Here is a 26,521-nt window from a genome sequence, read left to right as displayed (position 1 = left end):
GTAGAAACACTGCCAGATCAGACTAGAGCCTGGTGCATCCTCCTGGCTTCCCAGTCCCTGGTTGAACCGTCCAACCCATGCTGGCATGGAGAACGGACGTTCAACGATGATGATGATGTATATATATATATATGTGTGTGTGTCTATGTATATATATATATGTGTGTCTGTGTGTGTTTGTATCCATATATATATATATATATTATTTAAGAACAGTTTGCTTCAATTCCATGCAATTTGGTTTCTGAGGATCATCTGTTTGCTTTGTTTGCTTTGCCTATGAAAGAAACTTTAGGTTGCATGGAGTTGAATCAATCTGTTATTTCAATAATATATGTAAATCCTCCCAAATGTGTTGAGTGACACTTTCTTTCATTTATCCACTCACTCGTTTATATATATATATATATATATATATATATATATAAATATATGTAGGTCCCGGGTTGATTCGGGGTTAACCACAGTAAATAAGGTACTCAATACATAGCAGAGTAAAATTAATTTATTATATAGAAGGAGCTTCTACAGGACTAGAACTGTTTCATTCAAGAGAAATCTTCAGGAAGCTAGTTAACAAGAATTGTATTGGCATTTATACATTTAGCACCAACACCCCTTTAAACCTGCCTAAATGTATAAATGCCAATACAATTCTTGTTAACTAGCTCCTGAAGATTTCTCTTGAATGAAACAGTTCTAGTCCTGTAGAAGCTCCTTCTATATAATAAATTATATATATATATATATATATATATATATATTATATATATATATATATATATATATAATGTATGCACGTAATTAAAACCTCTGCATATGTTGTTATGTGGAAAGCATATTGAGAGCTGCAATCTGCACTCATCCCTAAATATCCTCTGCATCTTCCTCCTCCTGCCGCTCCATTAGCTTTGTAATGTATTTGTTTCTCTCCTTTTCTAGGAAATCACCTCAGAAGTTGAGGTTAAGTACAAGATCCACCTGTGTCACTGCCAGTTAAAACAGTACAAAGAAGCTATCAATGTGGTAAGTATGAGCTGGTTTCTGTCGTCTTGTTGTTTACCCCTGGTCACACATATGAACAGAGTTATTCCAGCTGTGAAGGGCTCCGTCTTTTATTGGCAAAACATTGTATAACAAAATTTTAAGATTTTTGTGTGTTTGGTCAGTAAGTGTTATTTCCTGTTTGCTTCTATCTAGAGATCAAAGGAAATGACCCCTGTTCCCTTCAGACTTTTGTCACCTGGACATCAATGTTTTGAAGCTGACCTATTTTCCATTACATTTCAGACTGATTCAGTACTGAGTTGCTGAAGCAGAAATATCGTTATGGCAAATCTTCTGCTCAATACCACAGATTTGCTGGTCAGTTGCTTGATCTTAACCCCTCAAGCAATGTCTCTTAGTGGCTGACAATATATGCATTTCTGATGATGAGCAGGAGTAGTGGTGGAGCATGATAGCCATGTGTTGAGAGGGATTCTTTAGAGTTTGAATAAATGTAACAAAAGCAAAAGTTTGAGGGAGATCTTAGCCATTTTCCTTACTTTCTATGAGTAAGCAAATAACAGTTGTTGCCCAAAGACAAAAATAGTATTTCACAGTGAAATGCTTCTAGGTCTGATGTTCTTTCTTTGTTGTCATTTAGCCTCATGTTGGTTTTCATCCAACAGACCTACAAACAAGGCCGTCCCACGTGTGACCATCTCTTCTTTTGTTTGGGTAGACTGTGGCTAGGACTACATTATCTAATGTATATTTTGTTGTTGTTGTAAATCCCCATGCAACAGCCCTATGAACAAAGGTGTCCCAGCTGTAACCATACCTTTTGTTTAGGTATTGGCTACCTAGGACTACATTATCTAATATGTCCTTTATTATTATGAAGTCCCATCGTAATCCTGATCCAGCGGAATAGTGTATCTAGGATGAACATTATCCAATGTTTACTTTTGTTTGTTATTTTCTAAGACAGTTGCTCTGTTATGGTTTAAGGGAGATTTAGCTGCTGTTCCTAGGAGGCTAAGTGACAACAAAGAAGCATCGTCATTGACCATTGGCGTTGTTTAGTAATTCCCGGTCCAGCAAACCTAAGATTAAAGATGTTTCAGCTCCGGCCATTTTCTTCTTTTTCTTATCAAAATTTATCAGAACATAGTGTTTTGTAAGATTGTGTGTAGACATAGATCCTTTTATTAGTTTACTTGTCTCAGACATTTGACTGCGGTCATGCTGGAGCACCGCCTTCAAGAGCTTTAAGTTGAACAAATCAACCCAAGGACTTATATGTTAAACCTATCGGTCTATTTTGCTGAACCACTAAGTTATGGAGCACCTGTTGTCAAGTGGTGATGGAGAGACAAACACAGATATATACATACATGCATATATATATATATATATATATATATATATATATATATATATATATATATATATGACAGGCTTCTTTCACTTTCTATCTACCATGTCCATTCACAAGGCTTTGGTAAGCCCGAAGGTTATAGTAAGAGACACTTGCCCATGGTGTCACACAGTGGCACTGAACCTGGAACCATGTGGTTAGGAAGCATGCTTCTTACCACATAGCTACGTCTGCGCCTTTGTGTGTGTGTATATATATATAATCAAAATAAGCAACAAGAATGACTCTGGTAATTTGGTACGATCGTTTCGTACTACATCATTTTATTAAATGTTGTAAGTATTACAACAGATTTAAGATGCTGAATACTCATCAGCCAATTATAGAGGTTTTCCATTAATACAAAAATTTTCCAATCAAGTGGCAACATTATAGAGAAGGTAGATATATAGCCCTCTATTATAGCCTTGAGCCAATCAAAGCTTTGTGAGTGGATTTGATAAATGGAAACTGAAAGAAGTCCGTTGTGTATATATATATATCATATAAAAAGCACCATCCGAGCGTTGCCGAAGCCAGCGCCACCTTGACTGGCTTCCGTGCAGGTGGCACGTTAAAAGCACCAACCGATCGTGGCCGCTGCCAGACTCCCCTGGCACGTAAAAAGCACCCACTACACTCGCGGAGTGGTTGGCATTAGGAAGGGCATCCAGCTGTAGAAACACTGCCAGATCAGACTGGAGCCTGGTGCAGCCTCCTGGCTTCCCAGACCCCAGTTGAACCGTCCAACCCATGCTAGCACGGAAAACGGACGTTAAACGATGATGATGATGTTTGTGTGTGTGTTTGCCCCCCCCATCACCGCTTGGCAGCCGGTGTTGGTGTGTTTACCTCCCCATAACTTTACAGTTTTTGAAAGAAAGACATTTAAAGAAAAATGCTTCTGGAGTTGATTCGTTCATCTTAAATCTTTCAAAGGTGCTGACCCTACATTACTGCAGACTAATGACTGAGACAAGTCAAAAATAAAAGATCTATGTGTGTGTGTGTGTGTGTAGAAGCACGTGGTCTAGTAGTTAGGATGTTACGTTCATGATTGTAAGATTGCGGTTTCAATACCTAGACTAGGTGATGCATTGTGTGGTTGAGCAAAATACTTCATTTGATGTGGCTTCAATCCATTCAGCTGGTAAAAATGGTTAATCCTGTGGCCGACCAGTGTCCCATCCATAACCTATGACTCGAGAAAGACCTTTGACCCCTTCATATACGTATACACATGCACACACTTATGTACATGCATATCATCACCATTCAACATCCACTTTCCATGCTGGCATGTGTTAGAAGGGTTTGCTAGAAACCAGAGGACTGTGTCAAGTTGCTATGTCTGTTTTTGCATGGTTTCTATAACTTGATGCCCTTCCTAACACCAGCCACTTCACACACACACACATATATGTATGTATATATGCATATACACATGCCATTTGTTTTTCATCATTCCCAGCTGGAAGGTGTCATAGCAAAGAAGAGAAATGCCAAAATCAACCTGGCCCTCGCCCACCTCTACAAACAGTCCAATATGGACCGTCCTGCTATAACTTGTTTCAAAGAAGTCATCAGGTTTGTACATTACTCTTTCTTCATTATTTTTTTCATTTACCACTAACAGTACTCCTACTATTTCTACTTGCCTAAAGTGCTGCGCAGTGGGACTGAACCTGAAACCAGATGGTTGGAAATCAACCCTCTTACCACACACTCATGTCCGCACCTCTTTGTTTTAGTTTATTTGAATATTTATTTTTGTATCTGGTTTGCAAATGAAGCAAACAGTTCGATTGGTTAATTGGATATTGACTAATAATAAAGGATTGGAGCTAAACGAGTGCCTGTTGTTAATGCTGGTGGCGAAATGGCTCTCCCGACACGCAACAAAATATTTTTGTGTTTTACTTATATAAAGTTGCATAGACTACTAACCAGCTGGAAATAGCTGGATGCAAATGCAATTGTGGGTTTTCTATGCAACAGAAATGTGCGTCAGACAAATTTAAATGAAATATGCTGTGCAAATGACTGCAAAAATAAAAAATATGCAGATATCCTAATCTCTGTTTTCTTGGATATCCACTCAGTAATCCAGCAAAGCCTACCCAGGATTTACTCATTGGATGAATTACTGTGGGATTGATCCCCTTGAGTTATTCTAGGTACTCCTTACAACTCAATGTGGTTTGCCAGAACCCTGATTATAACTGAGTGCTTTTATGGTACCTGCGTGGATTGTTTGTCCCTATCTATTCATCATTATCATCCTTTAATGTCCTTTTTCCATGCTAGCATGGGTTGGACGGTTTGACCAGAGAGCTACACCAAGTTCCAGTCTGATTTAGCAGGGTTTTCTATGACTGGATGCCCTTCCTAACACCAACCACTTCACAGTGTGCTGAGCGCATTTAATGTGGCGCTGGCATGAGCACTTTTACATGTCACCAACACTGGACACTTACAGGCCAATCCTCTTCACCAGGGGTTGGCCTTAACACTTCTGCCGTTGAGTACAGCAAAGTTCCTGGTATCTCGGACCTTTGTCATCTTGTCTGAAAGGTTCAGCATCCTGAGGTCATCCTTCAGTACATTGTCCCATGTCTTCCTAGGTTTCCCTCTTCCCTCAGTTTCCTTCACTTTGAGAGATCAGCACTCCTTTATGCAGACATCGGCATCGATCCACATATATAGCTGTAGAAGCCATGCCAAAACAGACAAGGAGCCTGAACAGCCCTTCAGCTAGTCAGCTCCTGTCAAACCGTCCAACCCATGCCAACATGGAAAACAGATGTTAAATGAAGATTATATATATACACACACACACACACACATACATACATACACACATACATACACACATACGATTATGCTTCACTTTACGAGGACCTGATTTGCAAGGCCCCCAGGTTTACAAGTTTTATTTTATAATAAATTTTTCAAAGAGAAGATCCAAATTTTGAATAAAATGCAAAAGTTTCTCCTACCATAACAACTGCTTCTGCATGTTACTGAGAAATTTATGGAGAGCGAAAAAAAAGCTTCTTCTAAGCAAACAACTCTAGGCTTGTTTTTTAAAAAAGAAATCTACAAGTCCACCTATGAATTGGTGATCAGGTCTACAAGTGATGGTGTGCGTGGGTCTAGAATGAGTGAAAGTGATTCAGAAAATGATTAGAATAATAATATTTTTCCTTATGAATGATCTGGACATTCTTTTTACTTTACATAAAATATTCTTGACATTCTCCTGTTGTTTTATTGCCATTTATTTATGAGTATTATGAATTTTTTAGGTAAAAGATTTTTCTGGGAATGAATTATGATTTAGAACATTGCTACTATGGGAAATTATTGCTCTGCTTTACGAGTGGTCTCTAGGAACAAATTAACTCTTATATCAATCAAGGTATTACTGTGTGTGTGTGTGTATATATATATATATATATATATATATATATATATAGGGAGAATTTACGATAAAAACAAAAGACGAACACAGGTGGTGTACAAAACAAACAGATGTATAAGTATAAAGCTCGGGAATAGAAAAATTCTTTTACGTTTCAAGCCTATGCTCTTCTACAGAAAGGGACACAGAAAAAACAAGGAGAGAAAATAAATGTGTGTAGAGGCTAACGATCAATCATATACATATATATATATATATAAATAAGTTAGTAGACAAATGAAAGAAGGGCACTCAGCACATTTATTGGGAGTTACATGTAGGGATCAAAACTCCTTGGTATTTTGAGTTTCAACCGTGTCGCTGGTGTTTGGCCATTTCCAATGTTGATTCATATATATAATCTTTGTTGTCTTTTTTTTAAAAGGGAATGTCCCCTTGCAGTTGAAGCCCTTATGGGTCTCTTATCATTGGGTGTGAAGTGTGCAGAGGTGATTGGACTCGTTCTCAGCAGCTTACCCCATGGAGCAAACTACGATTGGTATGTAGACATTTTGGGATATTATTGTGTGAGTCTTTGCTTTCTGCTTCTGTTATGCACATTTATGTGTGTGTGTGTGAGTATATACGTCTACATGCAGACTTGTGTGTTTGTATGTATGAATGTATATATGTATTTATGTATTGAAGGCACATGGCTTAGTGGTTAGGGTATTTAGCTCATGATCATTAGGTTGTGAGTTCAATTCTCAGCAACATGTTGTGTCCTTGGGCAAGACACTTTATTTCACGTTGCTCCAGTCCACTCAGCTGGCAAAAATGAGTAGTACCTGTAATTCACTGGGCTGGCCTTGTGGCATTCTGTGTCACACTGAATCTCCCTTAGAATTACATTAAAGGTACAAGTGTCTGTGGAGTGCTCAGCCGCTTGCACATTAATTTCACAAGGAGGCTGTTCCGTTGATCCGATCAACTGGAACCCTCATTGATGTAACTGATGGAGTGCCAGTTGTTGTGTATGTGTATATGCAGGTGCGTGTATATGCAGGCATATGTGTATGTGCAGTTATGTGTGTGTGCTTAGGGAGCACAGTGTAAATGTAAATGTGTATGTATATGTAGGAATGTGTCCCTATGTGTATGGGTCATGGAACACATGAGCAGGTGTAGGTGTGTGTGTGTGTTTGCACATGGGTATATATGTGTGTATGTGTCCGTGAGCATATTTGTGTGAGAGCATGTGTATGTATGTTTGTAGCTATGTGTATATATGGGTATGTGTGTCTTTGTGTGTTTATTCTATTACAGAGGCATGATGGCTTGACAAATCCATTTAAATGGCCTCCCAGCCTTCACAAAGATATACTCACACTCTAAGACATTCCACATGGGACCATCTTGCCTTGAATTCAAACATAGTATATCCAATGTATGTTTCCATTTTCTAAAGCAGCAGGAGGTGCAATTTGATTTGATGATGATTTCACTGTTATTTCTAACAAATCAAGCAAACACTTCAAGCAGCCATTTCATTACAAACAACCCTTTTTATTTACATTGTTTTTCCTTAGTCCTTTGCCTTTCACAAGTCTATCCCCTCAAGAAGCTGACATTATTAATTCTTTCTGATTTTCTTTTTTGTTTCCTTCTGTTTCCATGACTCCCTGTCGCCATCCAATTCCATTATTATGAATTGGAATTGGGAACTTGAGTCACATTGAATCTTTCATTAGTTGATTCTACAACCATGGGTGCCACCCCTGTGGATGTATTGATAGAGTTTGGTGATCGTGACCATTGATCTTCACTCAGCATCAAAGTAAGAAGCACCGTTGGCTCAGTTGAGCTCTTCCACTGCCTCTTCATGATCCACCATGCTGCAGTCCCTTGACTTTGCCATACGCCTGGTAGGGTGGCTGAATGGGTGCTATGCTTTGCCAAAGGGCAACCTGTAATTATGCACTGCACGGTTGTCACTCTGTGAGGTATTTTCAGATTTTCACTTAAGGCCAAAAACTTTGAGGGGAGGGTGAAGCCAATTACATCAAGCCCTGCAATCAACTGATATTTAGAAGGAGGAAAGACAAACTCAGAATGTAAGGAGCCAAAGGAAATTCTGCTAAGCAGTTTGCCAGCTGCCCACCTGCTTATTTTATTACCATATTTTCTGGCAAACAAGTCGACACAGTATGTAGTGTATCATTATCTTTCCAAATCCTGTTGCATTCCACATGCAATTTTTCATCCTCCAAAGTCATTTTGGTGTATAAGTTGACCTACTTTTTTTTTTTTTTTCCTGTAAATTTTAGTCTAAAAACTCATTTGTATGCCAGAAACACGATATTCTACTCAAAAAATCAGTCAAGAAAGACATACAAAACATAAGTGAAATACTCTATATCCTTTGATTTATATGCTGGAAAATATGGTATTCTATACAAAAAAAAACAATCAAGAAAGACATGAAACATAGGTGAAATACTTCTGACATACAAGTTGATGTAGTATTCAGTGTAAACATGGTGTAACCATTCAAATATCATCACTGTCTTTCCAAATTAGCCATTTTTCATATTTTCTAGGAGTAAGAAAAATAAGAAATAAAAGTTGCTACCCAAGGACAAAAATTGTGTTACACATGTAATATCTTATATGTTGGTGCCACATAAAAAGTACTCTTGTGGGTGCCATGTAAAAAGTACTCTTGTGGGTGCCACATAAAAAGTACTCTTGTGGGTGCCATGTAAAAAGTACTCTTGTGGGTGCCACGTAAAAAGTACTCTTGTGGGTGCCATGTAAAAAGTACTCTTGTGGGTGCCACATAAAAAGTACTCTTGTGGGTGCCATGTAAAAAGCACCCAGTATACTCTGTAAAGTAGTTAGCGTTAGGAAGAACATCCAGCTGTAAAAACCATGCCAAAACAGACAATTGGGGTCTGGTACAGTCGTCTGACTTGCCTACCCCTGCCAAACCATCCACCCATGCCAGCATGGAAAAAAAATGTTTGATAAGGATGATTGAAAGCCATCTTATTAACAACGTATGGAATTAGGTTTAATGATTGAGCTAGCTGAATAATCCTATGTAACTGAGTAATTATAATATTTTTAGCACTGCAGCCTTTGGATATTTTCAACACAGCTGACAGACACCCAGAGCCTACAAAAGAGCCTGGGCTGTCCATAAAGGGAGTTAGAGATTCCTTTACTGGTTGATTAATACCCTAGAAACACAACTAGTCAACTTATCAACACAGTTTGTTGACTAATGACTGACAGATTGTTAGCCTATGGTTTATCAACCTGGCTTTCTAACTAGTGACATTTCAACACCACCTTTTGACTAATAACCAATTTATCAACTATGCTTGTTGACTTATGACTGGCATACAAACATAGTTGGCTGATTAATGACTGATCAACTAATCTTGCTGACCTTTCGATATAATTACTCTGTTTGATGGTATGTGATACACTGTTTTTCCAAAAAAAATTCTCGTATGTGAAGTTGCTAATATTTTTCTCAATACTTACTTTTTCCTCAATATTCACTATTGAAATTGGGGTACATCTAATACACCCATGCATCTGGATATTATTGTTACTGGATATAATTGCTATCAGCACATTTGATTAACTGAAACTGCTATCAGTTAGCCAGTAGCTTATGGGGACTTTTATTGCTCCAATATTAGCTGTATGTATCTGTTACAGGTTAACAATGTGGATCAAGGCCCATGCTCTGGTGGTTGCACAGGAGTACACAAGTGCCATCTCAACATTTAAGGCCCTAGACTGCAAGGTAAGTCAACTTTGATTGTTAGATTTGTCTTTTGTTCCTTCTGTTCTTCCTTTCCCTTTTACCTTGCTTTCTGTCCAGTAATACACACACACATTCTTTTCTACTCTAGGAAGAAGGCCTGAAATTTTGGGGGAGGGGGCCGGTCAATTAGGTCTACACCAGTATGCAACTGGTACTTAATTTATCGACCCCGAATGGATAAGTCAACCTTGGCAGAATTTGAACACAGAATGTAAAGACAGACGAAACACTGCTAAGCATTTCACCCAGCAGCTAAAGTTTCTGCCATCTCACCATGCATTAATAGTGAATGAGAATGTGTATTCAACTCTGCATTGGTGGATCAAGATTCTTTATTTGTGTATTAAGGCTACCATTGGTTTCATGTTAAGGCATATATATATCATCATCATCGTTTAACATCCGTTTTCCATGCTGGCATGGGTTGGACAGTTTGACTGAGGATTGGTGAGCCAGGAGGCTGCACCAGGCTCCAGTCTGATCTGGCAATGTTTCTACAGCTGGATGCCCTTCCTAACGCCAACCACTCCGAGAGTGTAGTAGGTGCTTTTTACATGCCACTTGCACAGGAGCCAGCCAGGCGGGCCTGGCATCAATCACGTTCAGATGGTGCCTTTTACGTGCAACTGGCACTGGAGCCAGTCTGCGGGTACTGGTGTTGGCCACATTTGGATGGTGCTTTTTATGTGCCACCAGCATGGGGGCCAGTCAGGCAGTCCTGGCATCACTTATGTTCAGATACTGCATTTTTTGTGCCACTGGCACAGGAGCCAATCAGGCAGCACTGGCATTGACCACGTTCGGATGATGCATTTTATGTGCCACATAAAACAGGAGCCACTGCTACAATATTGGTTTTACTTGACTCAAAAGGTCTTCTCAACGCATCAAGGGTGCTCTTAAATGGGTCGGACATGTAACACTGGCCATGGCTGTGATCTCACTTTAGTTGCTGGGTCTTCTCAATCACAGCATATCTCCAAAGGTCTCGGTCTCCGGTCATTGCCTCTGTGAGGCCCAGTGTTCAAAGGTCATGCTTCACCATCTCATCTCATGTCTTCCTGGGTCTGCCTTTTCCACAGTTAGGGAGTGGCACTTCCTCACACAGCTGTCCTCATCCATACATAACTAGTACAGTCGTCTCTCTTGCACCCCACATTTGATGCTTCTTATGTTCAACTTTTCTCTCAGGGCACTCACACTCTGTCATGTAGACACACTAACATTACACATTCAACTGATCATACTAGCTTCATTTCCTTCAAGGCTATGCATGTCTTCAGCAGTCATGGCACATGGCTTAGTGGTTAGAGTATTGCACTCGTGATTGTCAGATTGTGGGTTCAGTTCCCGGACTGGGCAGCATGTGTTCTCAAGCACCTAACACTCTGTAAAGTGGTTGGTGTTAGAAAGAGCATCCAGCTGTGGAAACCATGCCAAAACAGACAATTGGATGACTCTCTGACTGGCGAGCTCCTGTCAAACCGTCCAACCCATGCCAGCATGGAAAACAGCAGTTAGATGATTGTGATATGCAAAACTTCATGAATTGTGAGATTATTATCAAAGAAAACCAAAATGAATGTGTATTTTGAATGGCTGTCATTTCTCTGCCAGTGTGCAGCAGTTTGTTAATCATGATATTAATTGGCATTTTATCAATTACCATATTTTTCATATTCCTTTCTTCTTTAATTCTCTAGCCTTACCTCAAAAATAATGTCCGACTCCTTTTCTCCTTGGGCGAGGCCCACTTCCTCAATGGTGACTACACACAAGCTATGCAACTCTTCCAGAAGGTAATCTACTTTGATCCTCTTTACAATTCTTTTATCTCTGTCATTGGACTGTGGCCATGCTGGGGCACCACTTTGTATTTTTGTTGACTGAATTAAACCAAGGACTTATTTCTCTTCTTTTTGAAGCCTGCTTTTTATTCTGTTGGTCTCTTTGTTGAACTGCTAAGTTACAGGGATGTGTAACCATGCCAACACCAGATGTCAAGCAGCAGTGGGAGACAAAGACACATACACACATACGTATATAATGGGCTTCTTTCAGTTTCCATCTACCAAATCCACTCTAGATTTTGACCTGCTCCAAGGCTGCCATGCAATGAGACTGAACTGGTGCCTTCCTCTCAGATCGCTCCTTGCAAGTCCAAGTTAATGGTTCGTGGTCCGATGTCTCCAGTGCGGGCAGTGGCGTGCCTCAAGGTTCAGTGCTTGGGCCCTTATTGTTCTTAGTCTTCATAAATGACTTGCCCGACGACCTCACACAACACACCCTTCTATTTGCTGACGATGTCAAACTGGTCGCTCCTCGCGGTGATATAGAGGATCTTCGTCGATGCCTCCACCAAATTTGGAGGTGGTCTAACGAATGGGACCTGTGTCTGAACGTGTCAAAGTGCTGTCATCTGCCTGTTGGCTCTCCTCCTGCAACTCAACTTGATTTCGAGCCGAGTCGTCTGCTGCTGGAGAGGACCGATCAGGTAAAGGACCTGGGTATCTTGGTGGATTCCTCCTTTTCGCCTTCGGCCCAGTGCGTCCATGCTGCCAACAAAGCACACGGAATGCTCACAGCAGCCATATTCCTACCACTCTATGTCACGCTGGTGAGACACATATTGGAGTACAGGATTCAAGCCTCTTCTCCTTATCTCCTCAAAGACATACAGCATCTCGAAAGAGTCCAGAAGCTGGCTACCCGCATGGTTCATGACCTCAAAAATTTGTCTTATGAAGAAAGGCTGAAGACGCTTGACCTTTATTCTCTAGAAAAACACTGCCGCCGTGGTGATCTCATTGTTGCTCACAACATCATAAGCGGAAAGTGTAACCTCTCGAAAGAGCTGTTCTTCACTCCTGCTCCAGAGCGTCGGCTGTGGGGTCATTCCGAAAAGCTCTATCTGCGACGATTTCTGGTTAGGAAGCAAGCTTCTTACCACACAGCCATACCTGTGCCTGTATCTTTTGCTTCTTTCAGTCATTAGACTGTGGCCATGCTGGGGCACCACCTTGAAGAATTCTTAGTCAAATGAGTTGACCCCAATATTTATTTATTTTGTTTTTAAGCCTGGTACTTATTATTTCAATCTCTTTTGCTGGACTGCTAAGTTATGTGGATGTAATTACACCAGTACTGGTTGTCAAACAGTGGTGGGGACAAACGCAGACTCAAAGATACACACACATACACATATATATATGATGGGCTTCTTTTTAGTTTCCATCTGCCAAATCCACTTTGGTCAGCCTTGGTTAACTTTCTCTATTTTTGTTTTGTTTATTTGTTTCCAGTGCTTTATTTATTTATTTATTTATTACCCTTTTGGGGTCATTAAAACAAGGCCCTGTTGTACACTGATGGCCAAATGATACATTAAGTATGGAGGGTGGGGGAGGAGAAGGAGGATATAGCAAGTGTCAATGCAGTAAAGAAGAGGGGGTCAGTATAGGGAGTTGTTGTTCAGTCCCTTACCAATCCCTCTCTGTTCAAAATAACTACACACAGGCGCAGGAGTGGCTGTGTGGTAAGTAGCTTGCTAACCAACCACATGGTTCCGGGTTCAGTCCCACTGCGTGGCATCTTGGGCAAGTGTCTTCTACTATAGCCCCGGGCCGACCAATGCCTTGTGAGTGGATTTGGTAGACGGAAACTGAAAGAAGCCTGTCGTATATATGTATATATATCTATATGTATGTGTGTGTGTTTGTGTGTCTGTATTTGTCCCCCTAGCATTGCTTGACAACCGATGCTAGTGTGTTTACGTCCCCGTCACTTAGTGGTTCGGCAAAAGAGACTGATAGAATAAGTACTGGGCTTACAAAGAATAAGTCCCGGGGTCGAATTGCTTGACTAAAGGCGGTGCTCCAGCATGGCCGCAGTCAAATGACTGAAACAAGTAAAAGAGTATATTTAACCGTTTCCTTACTACACTTCTGTTGAAATGCACAACCTTTGTTTTCATTCTGGAAATCCCTCTCTGCTCTCCTCTCCCTCTCTGCTCTGCTCTCCTCTCCCTCCTTCCCCAGCTTTCTTCTTTCCAACTCCTATGTTATTGCCCATCTGTATCCATTTAGGATGGTCTAGAGGGAAATTGGGGTGGGGTGGGGTGTCCATACCAGTGCAATGGATCGGATAACTATGAGGAGGAAGACTGCAGGCTGCTCTTTGCTGGAAATGTGATGGTACCACCTGATGTTCTCAATAGATGGTTCTCAGGACCCTGCTATCATTTCTACTCCCAAGAGGAGGATGCGGAGGGGCTGGCACAGGACCACCAGCAATGGATGTGGTTGGCTCTATGCATGAAGACGTCTCTATCAGAGGAAGGTTAATAGAAAATAGTCTTTGTGTGTGACAGATGTGTAGGTACAGTCAACACTAGAAAATAGATTTCATTAAATGTTATGGGGAATATTTAGAAGTTGTAGATAGCTTCCTTTACCGAGGTGCCCAAGTCAGTAGAGGCGGAGGACGCTCTGAGGTCATTGCTGCTAGATTAAGAGGATTAAAATGGAATGACTGCAACCCCATCAAGCAAGCGCACGAAATGCACTTATCCCTTTATCCACCCTTCATCAGCATTCACCCCTGCTCATTCCCCTCCTCTCACTCCCACAAATGCTCTTGCACCAACTACTCACTCTCCCGGTTCCTCTGACCCCACCTTGTATCTCGAGGGACCCATCCTTTCTTCTAAATGGGAGTAGCTATGGAGCTCCTCTACAGCAAGAAACTGCACTGCCTCCTCCTCTTGTATAAAGTCATCCCACCCTTGGAGTTTGTAATCTTGCAAGCTGCGTGGTGATCTCATTAGTACTCGTGATGAAAAAGCACCCAGTTCGCTCTGTAAAGTATATATTAGCACCAGAATAGATGATTTACTAATTTCTTCATAATATTTCTAAAGTGATTGAAAAAAATGCAGTGTTTTTCAGCAGAAAAATGGTAGAAAAAGGGTTCAAGTCAACCTTGGTTTGATCTTGTTTGCTTGTTTCATCAACATCATCATCATCAATATTTCACATCTGTTTTCCATACCAGCACAGGTTGGATGGATTGACAGGAACTGGATAGGTCAGGGGCTGCACCAATTCCATAGTGTGTTCTGGCATGGTTTCTATGGCTGGGTGCCCTTCCTAACACCATCCTCTTTACAGAGTGTACCATGTGCTTTTTACATGGCATCAGTACTTTTACGCAGTACCAGCACCTTTGCTTTTTATGTAACACCAGCACCCACACCAATGCTTTTTACTTGGCACCTTGGTTTTAGGATCTCATTTCTGTTGTGATGGCTGGATCTTCTCAAGTGCAGCAATGCACCACTTATCTCGGTCCTGTTATCTCCTTCGTAAAGCTCACCATTTTGAGATCAGCCTTCATACTTCATCCCATGTCTTCCTGGGTTTCCCCCTTCTACAACTTCCCTCCACTTTAATTGATCGGCACTTTATGCAACTGTCCCCATCCATATGCATCATGTGGCCAAGCCAGCACAGCCTTTTCGCTTGCGCACTGCATTTAATCCTTCTTATGCCTAACTTCTCTCTCAATACACCAGTGCTCTGTCGCACATGTGCACTAACACTGCACATCCATCAGAGCATTCTACTTTCATTTCTCTCCAGCCTTTGCATGCCCTCACATTCAGGGCCCACATCTCACTACCATGCAGCATTGCAATGCTAGTATCATCTCTGACTAAGCAATCTCACTGATATATTTATATATTTTAAACTAACTTACACCGATTGTTGATGTTTTCTTTGCTTCTTACAGGCTCACCTTACTGACCGTCTCAACGTGAAAAACATGGACACTTTGGCCTACCTTTACCTGAAAGAGAAAAAGATGACAGAACTGGAAAGGTGAGTGCTGTACAGGTGTTCAAAGGGCATCAGTTTTTTTGGTTTATTCTTTTACTGATCTGAGACCCTGGGCTGCAGCAAATGTGCAGACTCTGTCTTACAGGGATTCTTTTGTCAATCATAGAGAACGGCCCCTTGCTCCTCTTCTTGTTTTTTTTATTTCAGTTAGGGAATTAATTTATTGGTCTTTATTGTTTAACAATGCTTTTGCCACACACAGACACACACACACTGGTTCACACCAGTAAATATAAATGAGGCATGGCTGTGTGGTAAGAAACTTGCTTCTTAACCACATGGTTCCAGGTTCAGTGGCAGGTTGACAAGAGCCTTGTGAATGGATTTGCTAAGACAGAAACTAAAGAAACCCATTGTGTATATAAATGTGTGTGTGTCTTTGTGTTTGTTTCCCACCACTGCTTGACAACCAGTGTTGGTTTGTTCATGTCCCTGTAACTTTACAGTTCAGTAAAAAGTGACTTATACAATAAGTACCAGACTTAATATAAAAAAATACATGCTGGGTTCGATCTGTTCAAAACCTTCAAGGCAAGGCCCCAGCATGGCCACAGTCCAATGACTGAAATAGGTAAAAGATAAGATATTCACACACACGTGTGCACACAACCAACTCAGTGGCGTAGCTAGAGTGTGTGCTGCCTGAGGCAACCCTTGGTGAACCCCAAAAGATTACTGCTACTAATAAAAGCATTGCCCAGGATCAACTGCTCCCTGCTGATACCCCCTCCCTCCCTGCTTATTGACATAAGCGAACACAAACACATGTGTAAAATACTCCGGCTGCACGTGCAGTGATGGGTGACATATCAACATATACTATGCTTTTGCTAATGATTTTATGTCCCCATGTAGTCAGAAGCAGGCATTGATACTTTCCAAGCCTTCCCTCCATGACCTCATCACCCAAGCAGAAAATCAAGGTGTAATGGCTAGTGGTGGGAGTAGGACTTGTGAGTATATTTGGTAGACGGTACCATGTTAAAAGCACCCAGTACACACTAAAGTGGTTGGTATTAGGAAGGGCATCCATCCATAGAAACCAGACTGGAACCTGGTGCAGCCTACCAGCTCTGGTCAAATTGTCCAACCCATGCCAGTATGGTAGATGGAAACTGAAAGAAGCCTATTGTGTGTGTGTGAGTGTGTATCATCATCATCCAGTGTTTTAAATCCGGGTTTTGTCCCCATTAATGGGGGTGGCCGGATCTACCTCAATGCCATAGCAACCAAGATAGGCAGGTGCAGCCCACCCCAACCTTTGGGCTGCCTGGTGCCAATTCTCCTTTGCTATCATGAGGCTTTTTTTGGAGCTGGATTTTCTACGAGGAGCAATGCCCTTGCTTACCCCCAACCTTTGGGCTGGCTGCTGCCCTTGCTTACCCCCAACCTCAGTTTCTCTATGTATGTATGCTTTTTCTTTTATTCTCTTATTTGTTTCAGTCATTTGACTGTGGCCATGCTGGAGCACTACCTTTAGTTGAACGAATTGACCCCACAACTTATTCTTTGTAAGCCTAGTACTTATTCTATCAGTCTCTTTTGCCAAACTGCTAAGTTACGGGGACATAAACACACCAACATTGGTTGTCGAGCAATGGTGGAGGGGACAAACACAAACGCATAAACACACACACTCATACACACATATATGAATATATACGATGGGCTTCTTCCAATTTTCTGTCTAGCAAATCCACTCACAAGGCTTTGGTCAGCCCAAGGCTATAGTAGAAGACACTTGCCCAAGGTACCACGCAGTGGGACTGAACCTGGGACCATGTGGCTGGGAAGCAATAAATAAATAACAATAGATGGATACTGTGTCAATTCACTACAGCTGTTTCCAACGGATTTTCAATTGATTAAGGGAGAGATTACATCATTCATTTCCTCTCGGAACATTAATATACTCAGGTACAGTTAATTGTATACATAACCTGAATATCTTTCTGCCCATACTTCGGTACCTGCATATGTATTTCTCTATATATGTATGTATCTACATATCTATATGTGTGTATCTTTGTGTCTGTGTGTGTCTCCTGCCACCACTTGACAACCAGTGTTGGTGTGTTTATGTCCCCATAACTTATCAGTTCAGTAAAAAAGATCGATAGAATGAGAACCAGGTTTATAAAAAAAAATAAGTACAGGGATCGATTTGTTTGAGTAAAATGTCTTCAAGGTGGTACTCCAGCATGGCCACAGTCAAATGACTGAAGCAAATAAAATATAAAAGATACATGGGACGTAGTATTAACAAAAATAATGAATGCAAGTGTGTACGGTACCTATATTGGAGTTTAAAAGAAGGGCTGATAATGATGCAATTCTCCTGAAACAGGATCCTTATCGTCCCTTCTTGGGCAACCAAACAACTGTTTTTCTTATGGCTTATTTGACTGAGTTGTGTTATTTTGTCCCTTTGCAGTTTAGCAAACCATGTGATGGATGGCAACGAACACATCCCTGAGCCATGGGTAGTCATTGGCTACTACTGTATGGCCAACAGGAAGGTGGTGAAGGCTGTGCCGAAGGCAGTTTACTTTGCTCAGAAGGTAAGACTTCTTACAAGGGTGAGCTGGAGAGAGTTATGTCTATTTTAGGATTGCTGTGCCCTTAACTCTTTTAATTCCTGCCCATCTGAGATTATCCCTGATTCTAGGATACAAACTTTCTCTTTTAAAGTCATTTAAATTAAAACTTTCCAGCATAATTACAGGTTGATTTATGTTCCAAATACCACCTTTATCGAGGACAAATTTATTTTACTAAAGTCTTCGTTATTTTCCAAACTAATTGAAACAAACAGAAATTTGGTAACAAAAGGGTTGTCTTTAACCCTTTAGTGTTTAAACCGGCCACATCCGGCCCAAAATATTCTACATGTTTTATATTTGAACTGGCCATATCTAGCCTCTCACACCTAACCTACATTGACATTCTAAAAATAACCAATCACATCATTGAAACCTCAAAGCTATAAGATAATGCATGATTAATTAAAAACAATTTGAGTGAAAAAGTATTACATTTAACAGAATAATCTGAACATTAAAGGGTTAAGGACTTTGAGAACTTTCAGATTGCAGTACCCTAGTCATTAGTTGGAGGTGCTGTATTGGGTTTTTAGTTGCTCTGCTCTATCCATATAAGGTTTGAGTTTCACAGTATTTCGTCTGTCTTTGAGTTCAAATGCCACTGAGGTCATCCTTTTGGGGGTCAGTAAAATAAGTACCCTTTGAACTCTTGAGTTGATGTAATCAACTTAGCCCCTACCCCAAACTCGTTGACCTTGTGCCAAAATTTGAAAGCAATATTTTTTTCCTTCAAGGTAAGCGAGCGGACAGAATCCTATCCTCCGCAAAATGCTTACCAACATTTTGCCCATGTTTACATTCTGAGTTCAAATTCTGTCATGGTCAACTTTGCTTTTCATCTGTTTGGAGATCGATAAAATAAGTACCTGTTTAGCCCTGGGGTTGATTTTATTTATTTATTTCCCGAAATTTCTGGCTGTGTGCCAAGATTTAAAACCATTGTTATTGTTGTTGCTAAGTGAGCAAGCTGACCGAATCTTTAGCTGACCAGACGAAATGCTGAGCAGCTTTTTGTCCATCTTTACGTTCTGAGTTCAAATTCCATCAGTGTCGACTTTGCCTTTCATCTTTTGGGGGTTGCTAAAATAAGTACCACTTGAGTACTTAACCCCACTCCCCTCATGCCAGAAATTCAACCCGTTATTGTTGAGGTGGCAAGCTGACCGAATCCTTAGTATGCTGGGCAAAATGCTTCACCATATTTCATCCATCTTTATGTTTTGAGTTCAAATTCAGGCAGGGTTGACTTTGCCTTTCATCCTTTTTGGGTCAATAAAATAAGAACCAGTTGAGCACTGAAATTTCTGGCCTTGTGCCAAAAGTTGAAGCTATTATTATTATTATTATTATTATTAGTATCCTTATTTTTATTATTATTGCTGTTGTTGTTGATTCTGCTATTTTATGTTTATCCTTTAGGCATACACTATTGATAACCGAAACATTGAAGCATTGCTCTTAAAGGGTTTTGCATTGCTTGAGCTGAAGAAGATGCAAGATGCTGCATCACATTTTAGGGAAGCCATCACGCTGGCCCCATACAGGTTTGAAGCGCACAAAGGTAAATTTCAGTCCCCTCTTTTTTGTGGAAGGTCAAGCTGTGTGTGTGTGTGTGTGAGTTAGTAGGTATATAGCAGTTTTTATATGCACCTCGATTGGTCCTATTCATATCAAGTGTGTGTGTGTGTGTGTGTATAAATATATGTACATATAGGCATAGTAAGAAACTTGCTTCCCCAACATGTTTCTGGGTTCAGTCTCACTTTGTGGAACTTAGGCAAGTGTCTTCTACTATAGCCTCAGGCCAACCAAAACTTTGTGAGTCGATTTGGTAGACGGAAGCTAAAAGAAGCCCGTCATATATCTATGATTGTGTGTCTGTGTTTGTCCCCCCACCGTCGCTTGACAACCGATACTAGTGTATTTACATCCCCGTAACTTAGCAGTTCAGTAAAAGAAACCAAAAGAGTAAGTACTTGGCTTACAAAGAATAAGTCCTAGAGTCAATTTCTTTCATGTGGTCATAGTCAGATGGCTGAAACACATAAAAAAATACGTACATGATTAGCATAAAGAAATTTGCTTTCAGATCCTAAATGTTATTCACCCCAGTTGGTCTGAGCACAACTTGCTCCATGAATAGGGCATTGGTGAGGTTGAGCAGGGACTCCACCTGTACTTGTTTGCAATGAGTCATTCCTGAAAGCATGAGGCCTTTGGGCCATTTGACATTGGGGAAGTTGGAATTACCCATAAGAAATATGCTATGGGGATGTTCCTGTTTCATGAGGATTTCTTTTATTGTGAAACAATCTTCAAACTTGCAAATGTGGTTTGGAGCATCCATAGGGCAATACGTATTGTATTGCCTTCTGTATGCAATTAGAGTGTCATATACTGAATTTGAGTATGGCAGTAGGACCTAAGGTGTGAGGTCCTCGCGGATGTATACAGCAACTCCACCATGGCTCCTTTCCTTTCTGTCTCTTGTACTTCTGCATCCTTTATATCAGGGCTCAGATGAGTTTCTATGAGTGCTATGCATAGGGCTTAATTGCATGCAGCAAAGGCTCTCAGGAAAAAGATTTTGCTTTTGTTGTGATGCAGTAGGCCTCCACTATTTAGTAAAAATACTGGCGTGATGATTGTGCAGGCGTTAGAGGAAGCCATCCCATGTCTGTCGATTGTGATGGTCTTGCACAGTGGTGTGCAAGGTTCTGTGTTTGCGCTTGATGCAGCCAGGTCAGCTGCTACGCAATCTTTTGCGCCTTGCCCAAAATGACTCTTGCTCAGCTGCTGTCTTGCACATAATATCTGAAGACCGCACTGCATTTGTATGCTTTCTCTGTTGAGACTATTGGTGTCTTTCCTCAAGGAAGAATTTCTCCTTAAGGCTTCTGCAGTTTTTGGGAGTCTTGGGTGAACAAACCAGCAGTTTGTACTGTCTTCCCCATGCCAACATTTGCCTTGCAGGTAAAATTTGCATGTCCTTCACTTCACTCCAAATATTTTTTCTCCCCTAGGCTTTCGGATTCCATTGGAGCTTCCACGTTTGAGTTGGTTTTTGTTTGGTGGTTTTGGGTTTCAATTTTAGTTGTTTCATTTTTCCTTTCTGTCCCCTTCTTTGTTTATGTTTGTGGTCTTTCCTTCCTTTACTGGTGGTAACACTTGCATTCCTCTTCTGGTTGTCCAATGGGGTGACGGCTCCATTCCTTTGTAGGACCACTTGCATTCCTCTTCTGGTTGTCCAATGGGGTGACGGCTCCATTCCTTTGTAGGACCACTTGCATTCCTCTTCTGGTTGTACAATGGGGTGAGGGCTCCATTCCTTTGTAGGACCACTTGCATTCCTCTTCTGGTTGTCCAATGGGGTGACGGCTCCATTCCTTTGTAGGACCACTTGCATTCCTCTTCTGGTTGTCCAATGGGGTGAGGGCTCCATTCCTTTGTAGGACCACTTGCATTCCTCTTCTGTTTGTCGCTTCTTCACCTACCCCTATCCTCATCAGCCAGTGTGTTTGTATATGCGTGCATCATTACATTTGTCTACATCTTTCACTGCTTAACAAGTGAGGTTGGTTTGTTTATGTCCTGTAACTTATCAGTTTGTCCTCGTATGGCTGCAGTTAAATCACTGAAGGACATAAAAATATGTTTCATATATATATATAGGTGCAGGCATGGCTGTGTGGTATGAAGCTTGCTTCCCAACCACATGGTTCCAAGTTCAATACTCCTGCATGGCATCTTGGCTTTGTGGCTTTGTGCCAGGGGATGAGCAGAAGGACAGTAATCTATGAAACACACAGCCATCCCTCTTGGAAAGGGAGAGAGAGACTTTGAAGTTTTGCTAATTGTTCACTTTTTCAGATTGGAAAAAATCTGCTAGATTTACAAATCCCATAATCAATAAAACTTTGAGGTCACTGTTCAACTTTTCCTTGCCAAATAATTAAAACTGAGGGACTCTTCAGTCAACGTTTGATTAGTTTTACATACATACTGTGCATACAAAACAAACAGTGTTTATATGTATGTATTTATGTATATATTAAACATATATACATACGCTCTTATTTGCTCTTCACGAAACCTACTTTACAGTGTGATCATTGTATGACAAGGGATTTTCTACACCTGAGGAAAACATTTTCATTAATGTTAATGAAAATGTTTTCCTCAGGTGTAGAAAATCCCTTGTCATACAATGATTTCGTGAAGAGCAAATAAGAGTGTATATATATATATATATATATATATATATATACATATAAACACTGTGTGAGTGAGAAAGGAACAAGCAGGGAGGTTTTGGGATGTATTAGAAACAACAGCCAGATCTCCCTTAAATCACACATTTTCCTCTGAAATTATTAACATTACTTTTTTAAACTGAAAATGTTCCTCTTGCAGGTTTTAAGTGCATAGTGGGAAAGAAATGGCCAAAATCGTTTGGGACTGGGGTGGTGAGGGGGTGGCGGGAGTTTTTTTGTTTTTTTTGTGAGGAAAGATGCCTCTCGTCATTCTGAAGACTTTAGTGAAAAACATTGGGAAAAATCCCTGCCAAAACAAAGAAATTCCAAGTTGTGTGGGCCGTCTGATCCCAAACTCTGTTTTCCAGAAACTCCACTTTTCTTCCCCCTTTCAAACACTTTGCCAAGAGATTTCTTTGTAATCGTAATCTACCACCGTTTCAAAGGTATTTTATATAAAATTTCATTCAAAATACCTATTTTCCAGAAAGTTACGAGGGGGATATGTTGGGACCGGTAAATTTTCTGAAACTCCCCTCCCCAACCCCTTGGAAAAGTTTTTTCAACAAATCTTTACATACACTCAATTTACAGGATACATGCAATTATTTGGTGACAGTTTTGTTAAAAAGTGTCCATTTTTCTGGAAGTTATGAGGCAACAAAGTTGATGGGGGTATTAAACTGTAGTTATGCCTTTTTTCAATAAAACTTAATGCTAACATTTTCAAAGAATTAACAGATTAAGAAAGTTAACTTTTTGATTAACGGTGCCTGACTCTGTATACCTATATATATAAAACTGAGAATGTGTGTCTGTCTGTATGTGTGAATCCCTAAAACTTGAGAACTACACAACCAATTTCATTCAAATTTTACTCATGTCTTACTTAGGGTCCATATAGTGTCTTGGGCAAAAAAAATTTTAACTTCTTGCCTAGTGCGAGCCCACAGCAATATCACAACTTCTCCACTATTTCAGTATTACGTGTTAAAAGTGAAACAAAAACATCTCTCTATTGTAATGTCACAGGCTTTCACTTTAATACTGAAACTATTAAAGTCAAACTATTATATAACAGGGATGAACCATTAACAGTGGACATCCATTTTGCTAGAAGATCCGCTATGGTCTTATATGCTACACCACTGGTTTTCAATTCATATTAATCAAATTAATATTCAATTTTTCACCCTTATTATTTTAAATTTAAATTTACATGTGTATATATATATAGATATATATATATATAATATATATAGATAGATAGATGTATACATATGGATGTATATATATATATATACACGTATATATATATGGATGTATACATGTATATGTATATGTATACATGTATGTGTAGATTTATATATATATATAGATGTGCATGTAATATGTACACATATATATACACATATGTACATGTATACATATATACACATACACACACACACACACACACACATACATAGGTGCAGATGTGGCTGTGTGATAACAAACTTGGTTCCAAAACACATGGTCCTCAGTTCAGTCCCACTGTGTGGATACTTGGTATGTGTCTTCTGCTAAAGCCTCAGACCAACCAAAGCCTTGTCAGTGGATTTTGTAGACAGAAACTGAAAGAAATCAATTGTATATATCATCATCATCATCGTTTAGCGTCCACTTTCCATGCTAGCATGGGTTGGACAGTTCAACTGGGGTCTGGGAAGCCAGAAGGCTTCACCAGGCCCAGTCTGATCTGGCAATGTTTCTACGGCTGGATGCCCTTCCTAACGCCAACCACTCCGTGAGTGTAGTGGGTGCCTCTTACGTGCCACCGGCACAGGTGCCAGACGAGGCTGGCAAACGGCCACGATCGGATGGTTCTTTTTTACTGCCACCGGCACGGAGGCCAGTCGGGGCGGCGCTGGCAATGGCCACGTTTGGATGGTTCTCTTACATGCCACCGGCGCTGGTATCACAGCTACAATTTCCATTGATGTTGATCAATTTTGATTTTGATTCTCACTTGCCTCAACAGGTCTTCACAAGTAGAGTTTTGTGTCCCAAGAAGGAAAGGTATGCATAAGTGGACTGGCTAAGTCTATGTGTGTGTCTTTATGTTTCTCCCTCATCACTGCTTCACAACTGGTGTTCGTTTATTTACATCCCCATAACTTACTGGTTTCACAAGAAGAAACTGATAGAATAAGTACCAGGCTTATCAACATAAAAAAAGCACTAGACTGTGTCTCATATTTTTGTTTGCCCTCTCAGTTGTATCTATCAATTTATCTTTGTATGTGTGTGTGTATCTATATATATATATATATATAACACCCTAATGGGGGCCTTAACTCCCAAATTTTAGTTATTTCTTTTATGAACCAAAAATAGGTCAAAAGTACTGAATGGATCTTTATGAAATTTGGAAATTATATTCTATGTATAAGGGCCATAATCCCCACAAAAATTCATATATTTTGGCTGTTGATGAAATTTTAACCATAGATATTAGACACAAATGAAGTAATATTTATAAAATTTCATCTTCTTACAAGTTAGAAAGACCTCTTCATGGGCACTTAACACCCACAACTCAGTCGTTTTATCTATGCAAAGATGACTGCAGTTGTACTCTTGGAAGCTGTAGGGTCACCCGAGCATAAAAGACAAGCAGTATTTCTAATTCAATGGTACAACAGTGTAACACTTTGCTTTGACATACACTTAGATTATGATTTCTGCAATGTGGTGCATAAATTGTCAAGTAAATGAAAGATATCTTTGCCTCCACTGATTCACTTTGCAAAGTGTTGAGTAAAGTTATTTGGTTGGAGACCTTCTTTCAGTCTTTTTATTATCACTGGGTCACACATAGTCCCAGGATTGTAATATTGATTTCAAGGCCTTCCCAGGTGAGTGACTGGTTATTGAAAGACATTTATAGATTGTAAATTTATTCTGTCCAGTTACGTATCAGTATAGTGGTCATTTGCAAACTCCAGAGGTGACACTTTCATTTCTCCTTAGCCCTCACGTCACACAGTTGTTAATGTTTATTTCAGTTGGGTCATGCTCTTCCAATTGCTATAGATTTGTAATGCATCTTACGGCTGTGCCTGTCACCTGGATGGTGAGGAATCCTACTTTGGGAGTGGTAACGACTAGGGTAGGGTAGCTGACTGCTTATTGTGATCATTCGTCTTCTGGTTTCCTGTAGCTTTGCTCTCTTTTACAAACCCACTGAACATATATTTCCTATTTCAAAGAAATTCAGACAATAGATATAAGACTCAAGCTAAAAAGATTCTCAACAATTCAACTTCTCTGGTTGACATTAAGACACCCATCCTTAATAGGGGCCTTAACTCTCACATTTTAGAGCTCCATTTCTCAGGAGCAAAATTCTTTTAACAGGTTCTATAAGACTGGAATTTTGGAATCTGCACATAAAAATCAGTAGAATGGGATACATGTGGCACGATTACAATTTCTTTTTAGGGTGTGTAAAGAGGGAAATAATCCTCATCTGCAATTTTGATGAAATTCGAAACATAGATATTCCAATTCATTAGAGAAAATATAACAGAAAAGTCTAATTCTTCAATTGCATGTAACATGGGCAACGCCAGGTATCTCTGCTAGTATGTATATATATATATACATTATATATATACATTATATATATACATTATATACATTATATTATTTTTGTAATTTACTTAATCTTTACTTTTTAATTGTCATTTTAATTTTAACTTTCCTATGATATGCAATTTTTAAGATGGTGTAATTTAATTGTTCATTTTGAATCGATAAAAGGTGTTTTTTTTCTAATATTTCATGTATAAGCATGTATATATATATATATATATATAGTGGTATAAATATCAACACAATTTTTCCCCTTCCTCCCTTTTTTGTTTCTTCCCTTCTCCAAACTCACAGACACCCACACACGCACCCCCACATACGGACACACACACACACCTCCACAAAACTATCATAAAAAGTGGAAAGAATTCTTAAACCCAAATAAACATTTGACCATACCTAATTAAACACACTCTCCCACAATGATAAAAGGAAATATAATTTATGGCCTGCCTCCCCCCTGCCACCACACACTCAGTGACAC

At 40.0% G+C, this 26,521-nt stretch overlaps 1 protein-coding gene across 1 annotated transcript in view; it reads left to right on the top strand.

Annotated features, from left to right (window-relative positions):
* Nucleotides 1–26,521, top strand: part of LOC115226678 (anaphase-promoting complex subunit 7) — a 57,308-nt gene that overhangs the window by 16,758 nt on the left and 14,029 nt on the right. Inside the window, exons 5-12 of the mRNA XM_029797694.2 lie at nucleotides 943–1,026; nucleotides 3,876–3,991; nucleotides 6,253–6,366; nucleotides 9,540–9,627; nucleotides 11,352–11,447; nucleotides 15,439–15,527; nucleotides 17,980–18,106; nucleotides 19,568–19,709. Of these exons, the coding sequence (XP_029653554.1) occupies nucleotides 943–1,026; nucleotides 3,876–3,991; nucleotides 6,253–6,366; nucleotides 9,540–9,627; nucleotides 11,352–11,447; nucleotides 15,439–15,527; nucleotides 17,980–18,106; nucleotides 19,568–19,709 (856 nt within the window). The remainder of the gene's footprint in view (nucleotides 1–942; nucleotides 1,027–3,875; nucleotides 3,992–6,252; nucleotides 6,367–9,539; nucleotides 9,628–11,351; nucleotides 11,448–15,438; nucleotides 15,528–17,979; nucleotides 18,107–19,567; nucleotides 19,710–26,521) is intronic.

This window comes from Octopus sinensis, linkage group LG30 (assembly GCF_006345805.1).
Source record: "Octopus sinensis linkage group LG30, ASM634580v1, whole genome shotgun sequence".
In the NCBI taxonomy this organism is placed as follows: domain Eukaryota; kingdom Metazoa; phylum Mollusca; class Cephalopoda; order Octopoda; family Octopodidae; genus Octopus; species Octopus sinensis.
The sequence above is the reverse complement of the archived record's forward strand: the minus strand, read 5'-3'. Positions and strand labels throughout refer to the sequence as shown.